General features: G+C 38.2%; 1 protein-coding gene across 20 annotated transcripts in view; it reads left to right on the forward strand.

Annotated features, from left to right (window-relative positions):
* ATM (ATM serine/threonine kinase) overlaps nt 1-12966 on the forward strand; it is a 154433-nt gene that overhangs the window by 5282 nt on the left and 136185 nt on the right. For all 20 annotated transcript variants that reach the window (XR_016234450.1, XR_016234452.1, XM_089333535.1 and 17 more), the window contains 4 exons: nt 412-513; nt 612-724; nt 1943-2088; nt 7491-7655. Coding sequence is in view for 12 of the 20 variants with exons in the window: in XM_089333535.1 (XP_089189661.1) it covers nt 442-513; nt 612-724; nt 1943-2088; nt 7491-7655 (496 nt within the window). In the remaining 8 variants the exon portion in view is untranslated. Of the gene's footprint in view, nt 1-411; nt 514-611; nt 725-1942; nt 2089-7490; nt 7656-12966 lie in introns of those variants that run through there.

The raw sequence follows: 12966 nt of genomic DNA on the forward strand, positions 1-12966 counted from the left end.
GGTCCAAAGCCAGGAGCCAGGAGCTGCCGGCTGGAGCTTTAACCCGTTGTGCCACAGCACCGGCCCTGCAAACGTCCTTTTAAATAGTTCATTGTAAACATTAAGCTATCAAGTGGTCTTTGCCTTATTTTTTTTCTGGCTCTTTTCTATTCATCTCTGTCTCAATTTAAGTGTCATGTTTCTTAGGTCCCAGTGTAGTAAAGCAAATTATACTTGTGTTTTTATCCTTGTGCCAGAAAAAAAAACCTTTTTGTGTTGAAACAAATATATTCTAAACTTCATATTAAACATTGAAATGTTAAGAAAAGTTATTATGCCTTTTGTCACAGTGTACCTGTTATTGTACTGTTAGGTATAACTATATACTAATACCAAAATGTAAAATAATTTTTATATGTATGTATTTTACAGATAATAATGTGTGTTCTGGAACTCTGAGCCATGAGTCTAGCACTTAATGATCTGCTTATTTGCTGCCGTCATCTTGAACATGATAGAGCTACAGAACGAAGGGTGATAAATTACCTATTTAATCTTTACTTTAAATTTAATCTTTATTTGAAACAAGTGTGTGACTGTTAGCCCATTATATTCATTTTTTTCATTTTTAGAAAGAAGTTGAGAAATTTAAACGCTTGATTCGGGATCCAGAAACAGTTCAACAGTTAGATCGGCATTCAGATTCGAAACAAGGAAAATATTTAAATTGGGATGCTGTTTTTAGGTATTTTATCCTAATTTTTTTTTACTGTCCTTATTTGCTCTTTAATTTTTATTTCGGTTGTGATATTACTGTTTTTGTGTATTTCTGTTTATCTCTGCACCCTGAATGTCATTTTGTGCTTTGTATATGAAATTGGCACTTAATCATCCAAAGCATAATTTTTAAAGGATATTTGTATAGAATGTTTAAAATTTTAAATCATTTGATTAATAAAATGTGTTTGAAATATCTCAAGATAGAGAATTCACATCATATCAATTAAGTTCAAAAGGCTATTTCAAATTAGAAAAAATAAGTTATAAATATCTAATTACGTTTGGCATCTTTAAATATTGCTAAGATCATAACTGCCATATGTTAAATTATAATAAAACATGTAAAAAAGTTTAGAATACTTCCATATGATTGCAATTGAAAAACAGTTATGTCAACTAAAAGACAAAATTGATTGCTCAACAGGATTGGCAAACAGCCATGATGTATTTTTAAAAATCAACATAAAGTTTTTAACCATGAAGTCCATTTATGAGTAGAAACAAGTTGTAAGCTTTAAGAAAGAAAATCAATTATCTAGTTAATGTAGAATACTAGAAATATTAGTTAAATATAAATATTTGCAGTCACAAAGAAATGGGAGTTTTACTTGTCTTTGTTTAGAACACGATCCTTTTTAAGTTCTGATTTGATAGTTGAATAATTACAGATTTGAATACATTTGACATGAAAAATAGACGTGCTTTTCCTTTGATTACTTAGTTTATTTTAAATACCACAAAGTCATTTATTACCTAAAGATGAATACTCATATTTTGTATAAACTATAGGGTAGGTCAGATAGGCACCTGTCACTTCTCTCAGGTTATGAATATATTCTAGTTGGGATTCATTTAAATGCTAGAAATATCATTAACAAAATAACAAAAAACTTGAAGAGAGAATTGAGAATCCTTACTAGCATTGTAGCTTCTAATGATAAAATGAGAAAGCAGACAGTAAAGCAGTACAAAATCATGAAGGATACAGGTTAGGACCTTTGTAGACTTTATATTGGTATTACAGAGTTAGGTCTTTAAAAAGATTTAATTGTTGCATCTAATGATACATTGAATTCAAGTGTATGGATGGCTTAAAGATGCTCTTTGTGATAGCATGAAGAATGTTTTGAAACTATTTTAATAATTTAAGCATTTTCTGAAATTTCATTTTGTTTATTTGAAGATTTTTACAGAAATATATTCAGAAAGAAACAGAATGTCTGAGAACAGCAAAACCAAATGTATCGGCCTCAACACAAGCATCCAGGCAAAAAAAGATGCAAGAAATCAGTAGTTTGGTCAAGTACTTCATCAAGTGTGCAAATAAAAGTAAGTGAAATTATGTATCATACATAAGTGGCCTAATTAGTTACTGTTACATGAGTGATCTGAATATGATAAAAATGGTGAGTCAAGGCTGCTAACTCTAATTTCTGTTTCTTATAATTATTTAAAATTGTTTTATTTGTTTGAAAGGCAGAAAAAGGAAAGCTATGTCCCATCAGCTGCTTCACTCTCCAAATGCCTGCAATCACCAGGCCAAATCTGGTGACCTGGGTCTTAATCTAGGTGTCACATGAATGTCAGGGACCTAAGTACTTGAACCATCACCTGCTGCATCCCAGCTTGCATGTTAGCAGGAAGCTGGAATTAGGGACAGATTCAGGACTGAAAACCTGGTACTATGATATGGGATACAGGTACCCAAGTGGCATCTTAACTACTGTGTCATATGCCTGATCCCATCTAGTGGGTTGTTTTTTTTTTTTTGTTTTTTGGTTTTTGTTTTTTGTTTTTTTTTTTTTTCTAAAGATTAATTTGACTTGAAAGGCAGAGTTAGGAGAGAGAGAGGGGGATCTTCCTTCTGGTTCACTCCCCAAATGGCCACAACAGACAGGGCCAGTCTGAAACCAGAAGCTTAGAACTCCATTCATGGCTCCCGCATGAGTGGCAGGGCTCAAGTACTTGGGCCATCCTCCTCTGTTTTCCCAGGTGCATTAACAGGGAGCCGAAATAGATTTGAGCAGCCAGGGATTGAACTGGTTCTTGTATGAGATGCTGTCATAAACAGCAGCTTAACTTGCTGCGCCACACTGCCAGCTCTCAGAAGTACTGTTTTAATGACTGTAACTTTTGAAACTTTGTTTCCAAATTTTTTTTTTTGAAAGGCAGAAAGAGTTTTTCCATCTTCTGGTTATTTCTCTGAATGCAACAGCCAAAACTGACCCATGCCAAGGCCTGGAGCCTGAAACTCATTCTGGGTATTGCATGTGGGTAGCAGGACCCAAGTACTGGAGCCATCACCTGTTGTCTCCCAAGGTGTGCATTAGTAGGAAGCTGTATTGGAAGCAGAGCTGGGACTATAACCAAGGGACTCCAATGTGGTATGCAAGTATCCTAAGTGGCATTGTAACGCTGAGCCAAACACATGTCCCTCTTTCCCCCTTTGACACCAGAAAGAATATTCAAAGCCTATGTTCCCTTCTTACTGCATCTACCTCCTAAGAGTATGCAAAAAAAAATCCTAATTACATTTTAAATATGACTTCCATTGACATGCTTTGATTTCTTAGTGTGACATCCTTGGAGATATTGGGAAATAGCCAAAGTATTTCTCTGCATTCTCTTTTTCTGAGATGAATAAACCTTTTTGAAGAGTCGATATTTTTAAATGTAAATAAATGTAGCATCTAGTAAGCTTTTGTAAGGAATGGGCTTTATACAGCACTGAAAAGCTAGAAGTGGAAATGTTTTTAAGTAACTCCTGGGCTCACACTGTATATTCTTTACAGATAAGGATGTGGCTTTATAATACCAATGTTCGTTTAAATATCAGGAAAACTCAAATGTTAGCGACATTCCTTTCTTTTTTTAAAAAAGATTATTTATTTGATAATTACATATGGCGGGGGAGGTCTTCCATCTGCTGGCTCACTCCCCAGTTGGCCACAACGGCCGAAGCTGCACTGATCCGGAGCCAGGAGCCAGGAGCCAGGAGCTTCTTCCAGGTCTTCCACGTGGGTGCAGGGGCCCAAGGATTTGGGCCATCTTGTACTGCTTTCCCAGGCCATAGCAGAGAGCTGGATAGGAAATGGAGCACCCAGGACTCAAACCAGCGCCCACATGGGATGCCGGCACTGCAGGCGGCAGCTTTACCCGCTATGCCACAACGCCAGCCCCAGAGACATTTCTTAGAAGCATGTAGATTGTTAATGAATGATATTTCAGAATGGTGGTATGAGACGAGTCTGTACAACAGGGGGTAATGAATTTTCCACCTTATGTGAGAAGCTAGTTTCTTTGATTAACTGCAAGCCATTGTCAGATTAGCAGAAAGCTGCACTGAATATTCAGCACTTGAATTTGCCCTGTGTGGTCACCTTGCATCCAGAAAAATACTGTATTCTTGGTGGTAACATTGTGAACTTAATATATAGTGAGTGAGTGAAGGGAAAGATGGGCCAATTTTGTAGACTACCAGAAAAGTTTGTAGCTTATAATTTTGCAGTTTAAAAAACTCTTCAACGGGACAAATAGTAAAGGAATCCAAATTAGCAATCAGTGTCTATATATTGGATTGCAAGAAAGAGTAGGTAGGGGCCGGCGCTGTGTCACAGTGGGTTAACCCCATGGCCTGAAGCACCAGCATTCCATATGGGTGCCGGTTCAAGACCCGGCTGCTCCACTTCCAATCCAGCTCTCTGTTATGGCCTGGGAAAGCAGTAGAAGATGGCCCAAGTCCTTGGGCCCCTACATCTGCATGGGAGACCTGTAAGAAGTTCCTGGCTCCTGGCTTCAGATCGGTGCAGCTCCGGCCATCGTAGCCAGTTGGGGAGTGAACCATTGGATGGAAGACTCTCTCTCTCTCTCTCTGAAACTCTGACTTTCAAATAAATAAATAAATAAATCTTAAAAAAAAAAAAAAAGAGTAGGTAAAATTATCAATGGAAGATCATTTCAATAGTTGGAAATTTAAGGCTTCCATTTAAGTTTGACTTTGTAACTTAAATCTCTAATCTTGGGGCAAAACCATAAAGGTACTATCATCTGACTTAGTAAACTGTTATTTTCCAATGATTGGAGGATTGATGGAGATTTAAATGACTTTGCCAAAGTCAAGACTTTGCCAGACTTGTTGGATATGGTATCTGAACTATGATGAAATAAACAGCAATTAGGAAAAAAAGGGGGGTGGTGGTGAATGGCAACTGGGAAATAACAAGTAAGCAAATATTGTTCATTCCATTCTGTTAGGCTTTGTCTACTGCACAGTTTTCATAGACCTGTGATTAGAGAATTCAGCTGTGAGAAATGTTTAGTTCCATTAGGTTCCTAAAAGTCTTCCCAGGTAACTTAGCTGTTCTTTAAAAACAAAGTTTTTAGGGGGAAAAAAAGCTCAGTATAAATCTTGGCATACTTTGCAATATTAGCAGAGTAAGGAAATACATTTGGATGAAGAACATAGAAAAATATGATTTTATCCTAATATTAAAGTGTTTTCTGAGCATTATGACCAGCTGGTGCATATATGTGGGGATATAAAGATTTTTTTCTTAGGGATCTGATAATACAACAGAGGTTATAGAAGAGGATTGTGGCCGGCGCCATGGCTCACTAGGCTAATCCTCCTCCTTGCAGTGCCGGCACACCAGGTTCTAGTCCCAGTTGGGGCTCCGGATTCTGTCCCGGTTGCTCCTCTTCCAGGCCAGCTCTCTGCTGTGGCCAGGGAGTGCAGTGGAGGATGGCCCAAGTCCTTGGGCCCTGCACCCTGTGGGAGACCAGAATAAACACCTGGCTCCTGCCTTTGAATCAGCGCGGTGCGGCGGCCATTGGAGGGTGAACCAACGGCAAAGGAAGACCTTTCTCTCTGTCTCTCTCTCTCACTGTCCACTCTGCCTGTCAAAAAAGAAAAAAAATAGAAGAGGATTGAGAGAGAGATGCACAGGGTCTTATAGTATAGTATTACATGGTTGTGCATTTTATTACTAGCTAGATGTCTAAAATTATGTCATTAGTCAAAATAATTTTGTAATGAAATTAATGTGTATTTACCATAGTCTGATATCATCAGAAAACCTTAATCTGAAATATTTTCAGTTAGACCCAGTGAGTTGTGCCCTGCTTATAGGTTGAAACAATAAATATATTGAGTTTTGTTTTGTTTTGTTTTGTTTTTTTAGCTTTTTGGACAAAGTTCTTTTTTTTTTTTTTTTTTTTTTTTTTAAGATTTATTTATTGACTTGAGGAGTAGCGTTACAGACCGAGAGAGGGAGAGACAGAGAAAGATCTTCTATCTACCGGTTCACTCCCCAAATGGCCACAGCGGTGGAGCTGGACTGATCCAAAGCCAGGAGCCAGGAGCTTCTTCCAGGTCTCCCACCTGGGTGCAGGGTCCCAAGCACCTGGGCCATCTCCTAACTGCTTTCCCAGGCCATAGCAGAGAACTGGATTGGAAGAGGAGCATCAGGATATGAACTGGCTCCCATATGGGATGCTGGTGCCGCAGGGAGTGGCTTAGCCCACTACACCACAGTGCTGGCCCCAAACTTTTCAGTATTAAGATTAAATCATATTGAAATATATTTCAGCTGTAATATCTGTGATTGGCTGAAAGTAAATTATTTTTAATTTTGATACCTTTAAGAAAATATATTGATGCCGAATTTTAAATTTCTATTAAATACTATGCTATTAAAAACAGCCATATGTTTGTGTGCCATAAATACCATTATAAGACTGAAATAATTTTGCTTTTCAAGCTAAATATCCTCCTTGTAAGCTTATGTTTTATTAAATTCATCCTCCATATAGTGCCAAGAAGCTTTGGATCATTTCAGCTCTTATTTTAGAAATTAGGAATTACTGGGGCTTGCACTGTGGTGTAGTCAATGAAGCCACTGCCTGCGATGCTGGCACCCCGTGTGGGCACCAGTTCGAGTCTCAGCTGCTGCGCTGTATTCCAGCTCCCTGCTAATGGCTTGGGAAAAATGGCTGTTGGAGCCATCTTGGGAGTGAGCCAGCTGATGGAAGTAATTTTGTCTGTCTCTCCCTTTCTCTGTGTAACTCTGACTTTCAAATAAATAAATCTTTAAAAACAAAAAGAAATTATGAATTACTAAAGATAGAAGAATGATTGTTTTTGCTATATATCCTACAGGATTGGTATGCTTTCTGTAAAGGTGCTATATAGTGAATGTTTTTTACTTTATGGGCCATATACCCTCAGTTACTCTGCTGGTTTTATTCCTCCCAGTATTTATTTATTTATTTGCTTGAAAGAGAAGCAGAGAGATTTCTTTGCTAGTTCACACCCCAAATGGTTGCAGCAGTCAGTTCTGAGCCATGCAAAAGCCAGGAGTTCCATCATGGTTTCCCACATGGGTGTCAGGGACCCAGGCACTCAGGCCATCATCCATTGCCTTCCCATGCTGATTAGCCAGGAGCTAGATTGGAAATGGATCAGCTGAGATTCGCCTTTGCTGTTTCATTGAAAAAGTAGGCACAGACTATAAGTAAATGAATGTGACTTATTCCAATAAATTTTTTTATGAAAACAGTCAAATGGATGAATTTTGCTTATTGGCAAGTTTGCTAATCCATGCTCTGTGAGAAAGAAGTTAGTTAATAGTAATTTCTCATAACAAATTTTTTAAATAGCTGCCATTCAAAGTGTATTTAATTTATTTTTGTCAAGATTATGTGTTTTAATTAATTTGTTTATTTTTAAATAGGAGCACCCAGGTTAAAATGTCAAGAACTTTTGAATTATATCATGGAAACAGTGAAAGATTCATCTAATGGTGGCGTTTATGCAGCTGATTGTAGCAATATACTACTGAAAGACATTCTTTCAGTGAGAAAATACTGGTGTGAAATACCACAGCAACAGTGGCTAGGTAAGTTTTGAAGGTTGTGTTTGAATTTTTCCTTGTGAAGTGAAATTCACCTAAAAAGCAGTCAGTTTGTAAAATTAGGATTATAGAATCTGACCTCTAATTTTTATTGTGTACCTCCTGAACTATTTAATTACTAGTGATATATTAGGTACTTGCCTTGTTACTGGTATTACAAAGTTAAAAGTTGTTATCCTTTTCTTGGAGAAATGGACAGTTTTGTTGCAGAGGGAAAAAAAATTACAGTGCTGTTTGATGCAGGTGTGTTCAGATGTGGTGGTTACATAGGTTAGTGACATCTATACTCAACCATGATTAAAGTAAAAAGGAGAAAATCAAGAAAAGTGTCGTGAAAGTGAAAGCAAGAGTTTCAGGTTGAAAAGGATGTGATATGTATTTTAACTGTTAGAGGAAAGATACAAATACATCGATTAAGTTAAGCAATTATTAGGTAACTGTTAAGGTAATAAAAATCAAATACATTAGAGAATGTACGGGACCCACTGACTTTTGTAGACGTGTAGAGTGAATGCTTGGGGGCTGGTGGTAGTTCGAATTTGTAAGAGAGACATTGAGAAAGCAGGTATTGAGGAAAGAAGTTAACAGATACCAAAATATTTCAGTTTGTTACTTCCAAAGTTTCAGTAATTCTGAGAGAGCTTAATGAGTGCAAGCTGGATTTGGTATTACCTAGGTGACTCTTTTTAAAGATTTTTATTTTATCTTATTTGAAAGGCATAGTTAGAAGAACAGACAGAGATCTAGAGAGGTCTTCTGTCTGCTGGTTCACTCTCCAGATGGCTTCCACACGCAAGGCTGTGCCAGGCAGAAGCCAGGAGGTTTATCTGAGGTTCCCATGTAGGTGGCGGGGAACAGGTACTTGGGCCATCTTCCACTGCTTTTCCCAGGCCATTAGCAGGGAGCTGGATCGGAAGTGAAGAAACCAGTACTCAAACCAGTGCTAACATGAAATGCAGGCATCGCAGGCAGAAACTTTACCTGCTATGCCACAATGCTGGCCCTAAATGGCAACCTTTTGAAAGTAGGCTAGTGATACCTGGGATACTTGGCCAGACCTCTCACTAGAATGTTGTAGTAATATTGATGATTTTGTTATTTTTAGATTGTCTGTTGTAACCCTGAATGTAACTGAAACAGTGGCATTCCTTTGCACAGTATCCTTACTATGATTTTGTCCTCTAGCATTTTCTCTGAAACATTTTTTTATTTTTAAATGAACTGTTGTTACTTTTTATAGTCAGCCTTGTTTGCTTATTTATTTATTTATTTATTTATTGACAGGCAGAGTGGACAGTGAGAGAGAAAGACAGAGAGAAAGGTCTTCCTTTGCCGTTGGTTCACCCTCCAATAGCCGCCGCGGCTGGCGCGCTGTGGCCAGCGCACCACGCTGATCCGATGGCAGGAGCCAGGTGCTTCTCCTGGTCTCCCATGGGTGCAGGGTCCAAGGACTTGGGCCATCCTTCACTGCACTCCCTGGCCACAGCAGAGAGCTGGCCTGGAAGAGGGGCAACCGGGACAGAATCCGGCGCCCCGACCGGGACTAGAACCTGGTGTGCCGGCGCCACAAGGCGGAGGATTAGCCTGCTGAGCCGCAGCACCGGCCCAGCCTTGTTCTTAAATTATTTTTTTAGTTATCTCCCTTCTCTGAAACTTGCTTTGCTAATGAGCACTGTGTTCAATAAATAAAATCTTCAATAAAAACATACTTGATGAAAATACAGAGCAGTATGAAGTCTTCCATGAACATATGTGTCTCCATTTATTTAGGTCTTTTTTTGTTTGTTCGTATGTATCTCATAACATTAGGAACATAGTAATTCTTCCCACTGTATCTACCCTCCCCTCTTCCTCCTCCCTCTCCTGTTTAGTCTGAGAAAGAAAAAGAAAGAAAAAGAATGGAATAAAAAAAAACTAGAGACCTGTTCACAAACAGCTGAGACAAGGGCTGCTCTGTGTTAATGCTTCTTGAAGGTGATTTCACTTTTATTTTTTTCCCCTTCCTCTTTCGCTTCCTTCCTTCCCCTTCCTTCCTTTTAGAAACTTAATTGTTTTTGAAGAAGAACCCAAGAATGGTACATCTCTTTGAGCTCTTAGACATAACTTTAACTTAAGAGATATGGTTTTATTCTCCATTTAATAAACTAAATGGAAGTGATTCTTGAGAGCAAGTTTTACTATTAAGTCTCATGATACAACCCTCTGGGGTCAGAGGTCCTGCATGGGAAGTTAGTGCACAGTGTCTCTTGTTGTTTATTTAACAATTAACATTCTTAAGTATGACATCAGTGATCACCTATGGGCTCTTGACATGAGCTGCTTTGGTTATGGAAGCCTTTTGGATCCACTGGCTTGACAATGCCATAAGCAAAATGGACTCTTCTTCCTTCAGAGAAAAGTGCATTCTTCTTTGGTGGCCATTTCTTTCCACTGGGTTCTCACCCACTGGGTTCCTTTATGTAAGACCTTTTTTTCTCAGAGTGTATTGGCTTTCCATGCCTGAAATGCTCCTCCTGGGCTTCCCAGCCAGACTGGAATGCCTTTAGGGTTGATTTTGAGGACAGACTGCTACTTAAAGCGATTGTCATTCTATGAGTCTGCTGTATGGACTGCTTCCAATATTGGAGCCTTCACTCCTTTTTAATTCTATTATTATTTCCAGTCCTATTTATATAATCACTTTAACACTTGATACTATATATGTGGTCACTTTACCACTTACTGCTATCCGTTTGATCTTTATAACACTTAAGCTGCTATTTTTATCAGCCAGCTTAAGGCTAGTTGTTAAGCTGTACCCTTAGAAGTAAGTCCATAGGAATTTATGTAGGACTATATTGCTTTGCAGTTGAAAACCTCATACATTTCACAATTACAACTTTAGGATCTTGGTAATTTGTGCCTCTGTGCCTGCCCTCCCACCCCCCCCTTCTCTTCCCTTTCTTATTCTTACTCTTTTTCTTTACTGAGATCTATTTTCATTTAACTTTGTACGTATATATGATTAACTCTATGTTAAGTATAGCATACAATGACTCATATGAAGGAGAAAAAGATAAGGAAAGTATTATAAAGGAAAAGATAAACAAGGGCCAGCACTGTGGCGCAGTGGGTTAACGCCTTGGCCTGAAAGTGCCAGCATCCCATATGGATGACGGTTCAAGACCCAGCTGCTCCACTTCCGATCCAGCTCTCTGCTATGGCCTGGGAAAGCACTAGAAGATGGCCCAAGACCTTGGACCCCTGCATCCATGTGGGAGACCCAGATTCCTGGGTTTGGATTGGCACAGCTCCAGCTGTTGCAGCCAGTTGGGGAGTGAACCATCAGGTGGAAGACCTCTCTCTCTGCCTCTCTTCTCTCTGTGTAACTCTTTCAAATAAATAAATAAATCTTTATCTTTTTTTTTTTTAAGCAAAAATATAGAAGCTTAAAGTTTTCATCATGAAGGGGTGTTATATTTTGTCAAGTAATTTCTCTGCATCTATTGAGATAATCGTATGATTCTTATTCTTCAGTTTGTCACTGTGATGTATCACAGTGATTGATTTGTGCATGTTGAATAGTTGAAAGGAGGGCTGTTCTAAATCATTGCTTCTCAAAGTGTCCATTTCATTTCTGCATGTTATCTTTATGGTTCTCTGTTATCACAAGTCAGGGAGAACATACAGAATTTGTCCCTTTGGGACTAGCTTGTTTTACTAAGTATGATGCTTTCCAGCTTCATCCATTTTCTTGCAAATGACTGGACTTTTTTTTTTTTCTTTTTTTACTGCTGTGTAATATTCTTTGGTGTACATATCTCATAATTTCTTTAGTCTCCAGTTGATGGGAATTTCAGTTGATTCCATGTCTTTGCTATTGTGAATTGAGCTGCGATAAACATGGGGGTACAGATAGTTCTTTAATATGCCATTTCCTATGTTGATTTCATTTCCCTTGGGTAGATTCCCAGGAGTGGGATGGCTGGGTCGTATGGTAGGACTATATTCAGATTTCTGAGGTATCTCCAAACTGTCTTCCATAGTGGTTTTACCAGTTTGCATTCCCACCAGCAGTGGATTAGGGTACGTTTTTCTCCACATGCTCGCTAGCATTTGTTTCTTTGATTTCTTTATGAAAGTCAATCTAGTGGGGGTGAGGTGAAACCTCTTTGTGGTTTTGATATGCATTTACCTGACAGCTAGTGATCCTGAGCATTTTTTTATGTGTCTGTTGGCCATTTGGATTTCCTCTTTTGAAAAATGTCTGTTTAGGTCCTTTGCCCATTTCTTAACAGGGTTGTTTTGTTGTTGAAATTCTTGATCACTTTATATATTCTGGTTATTAATCCTTTATCAGTTACAAGGCTTGCTAATAATTTCTCCCAGTCTATCAATTGGCTCTTCACTTTCCTATTTTGTAGTACAGAAGCTTCTCAATTTGATGTAATCCCATTTGTGAATTTTGGCTTTGATTGCCTATGCCTCTGGGGTCTTTCTAAGAACTCTTTGTTCTGATGTCTTGTAGGGTTTCTCTTACTCTAACAATTGGATGATACTGAGTTATGATTTAGGTCTTTAATCCATTTTGAGTGGGTTTTGATGAAATGTGTCAGGTGAAGGTCTTGTTTCATGATTCTGCTTGTGAAAATCCAGTTTTCCCAGCACCATTTGTTGAAGAGACTTTTCTTGCTCCAGGGGTTGATTTTAGCTCCTTTGTTGGATAAGTTGTAGATGCTTGGATTGATTTCAGGTGTTTCTTTTTCTTTTTCTTTCTTTTTTTTTTCCAGGATGTTTCTATACTGTTTGGTCTATCCATCTGTTTTTGTACCAGTACCAGGCTGTTTTGATTATAACTGCCCTTTGGTATGTCTTGAAATCTGGTATCATGATGCCTCCGGCTTTGTTTTTGTTGTGTAAAGATTGCTTTAGCTATCAGGGTCTCCTTGTTTTCATGTGAATTTCAACATAATTTTTTCTATATCTGAGAAGAATGTTTTTAGTATTTTGATTGGTATTGCATTGAGTCTGTAAATTGCTTTTGGACATTTGATGATATTGATCAGTTTATTCTAAGGTATTTGATTTTTTGGAAGCTACTGTGGATGGGGTTGATCTTAGAACCTCTTTCTCAGCTGTGGCATTATCTGCATATACAAAGGCTATTGATTTTTGTGTGTTGATTTTATATCCTGCTACATATCCAAACTCTTCTATGAATTCCAATAGTCTGTTAGTGTAGTCTTTTGGGTCCCCTAGTATGGGATCATGTCACATGTAAATAAGAATAGTTTGACTTCCTCCTTACTGATTTGTA

The sequence above is a fragment of the Oryctolagus cuniculus genome, chromosome 1 (assembly GCF_051225735.1).
Source record: "Oryctolagus cuniculus isolate XC-2025 breed Fujian yellow rabbit chromosome 1, ASM5122573v1, whole genome shotgun sequence".
NCBI classification, from domain to species: domain Eukaryota; kingdom Metazoa; phylum Chordata; class Mammalia; order Lagomorpha; family Leporidae; genus Oryctolagus; species Oryctolagus cuniculus.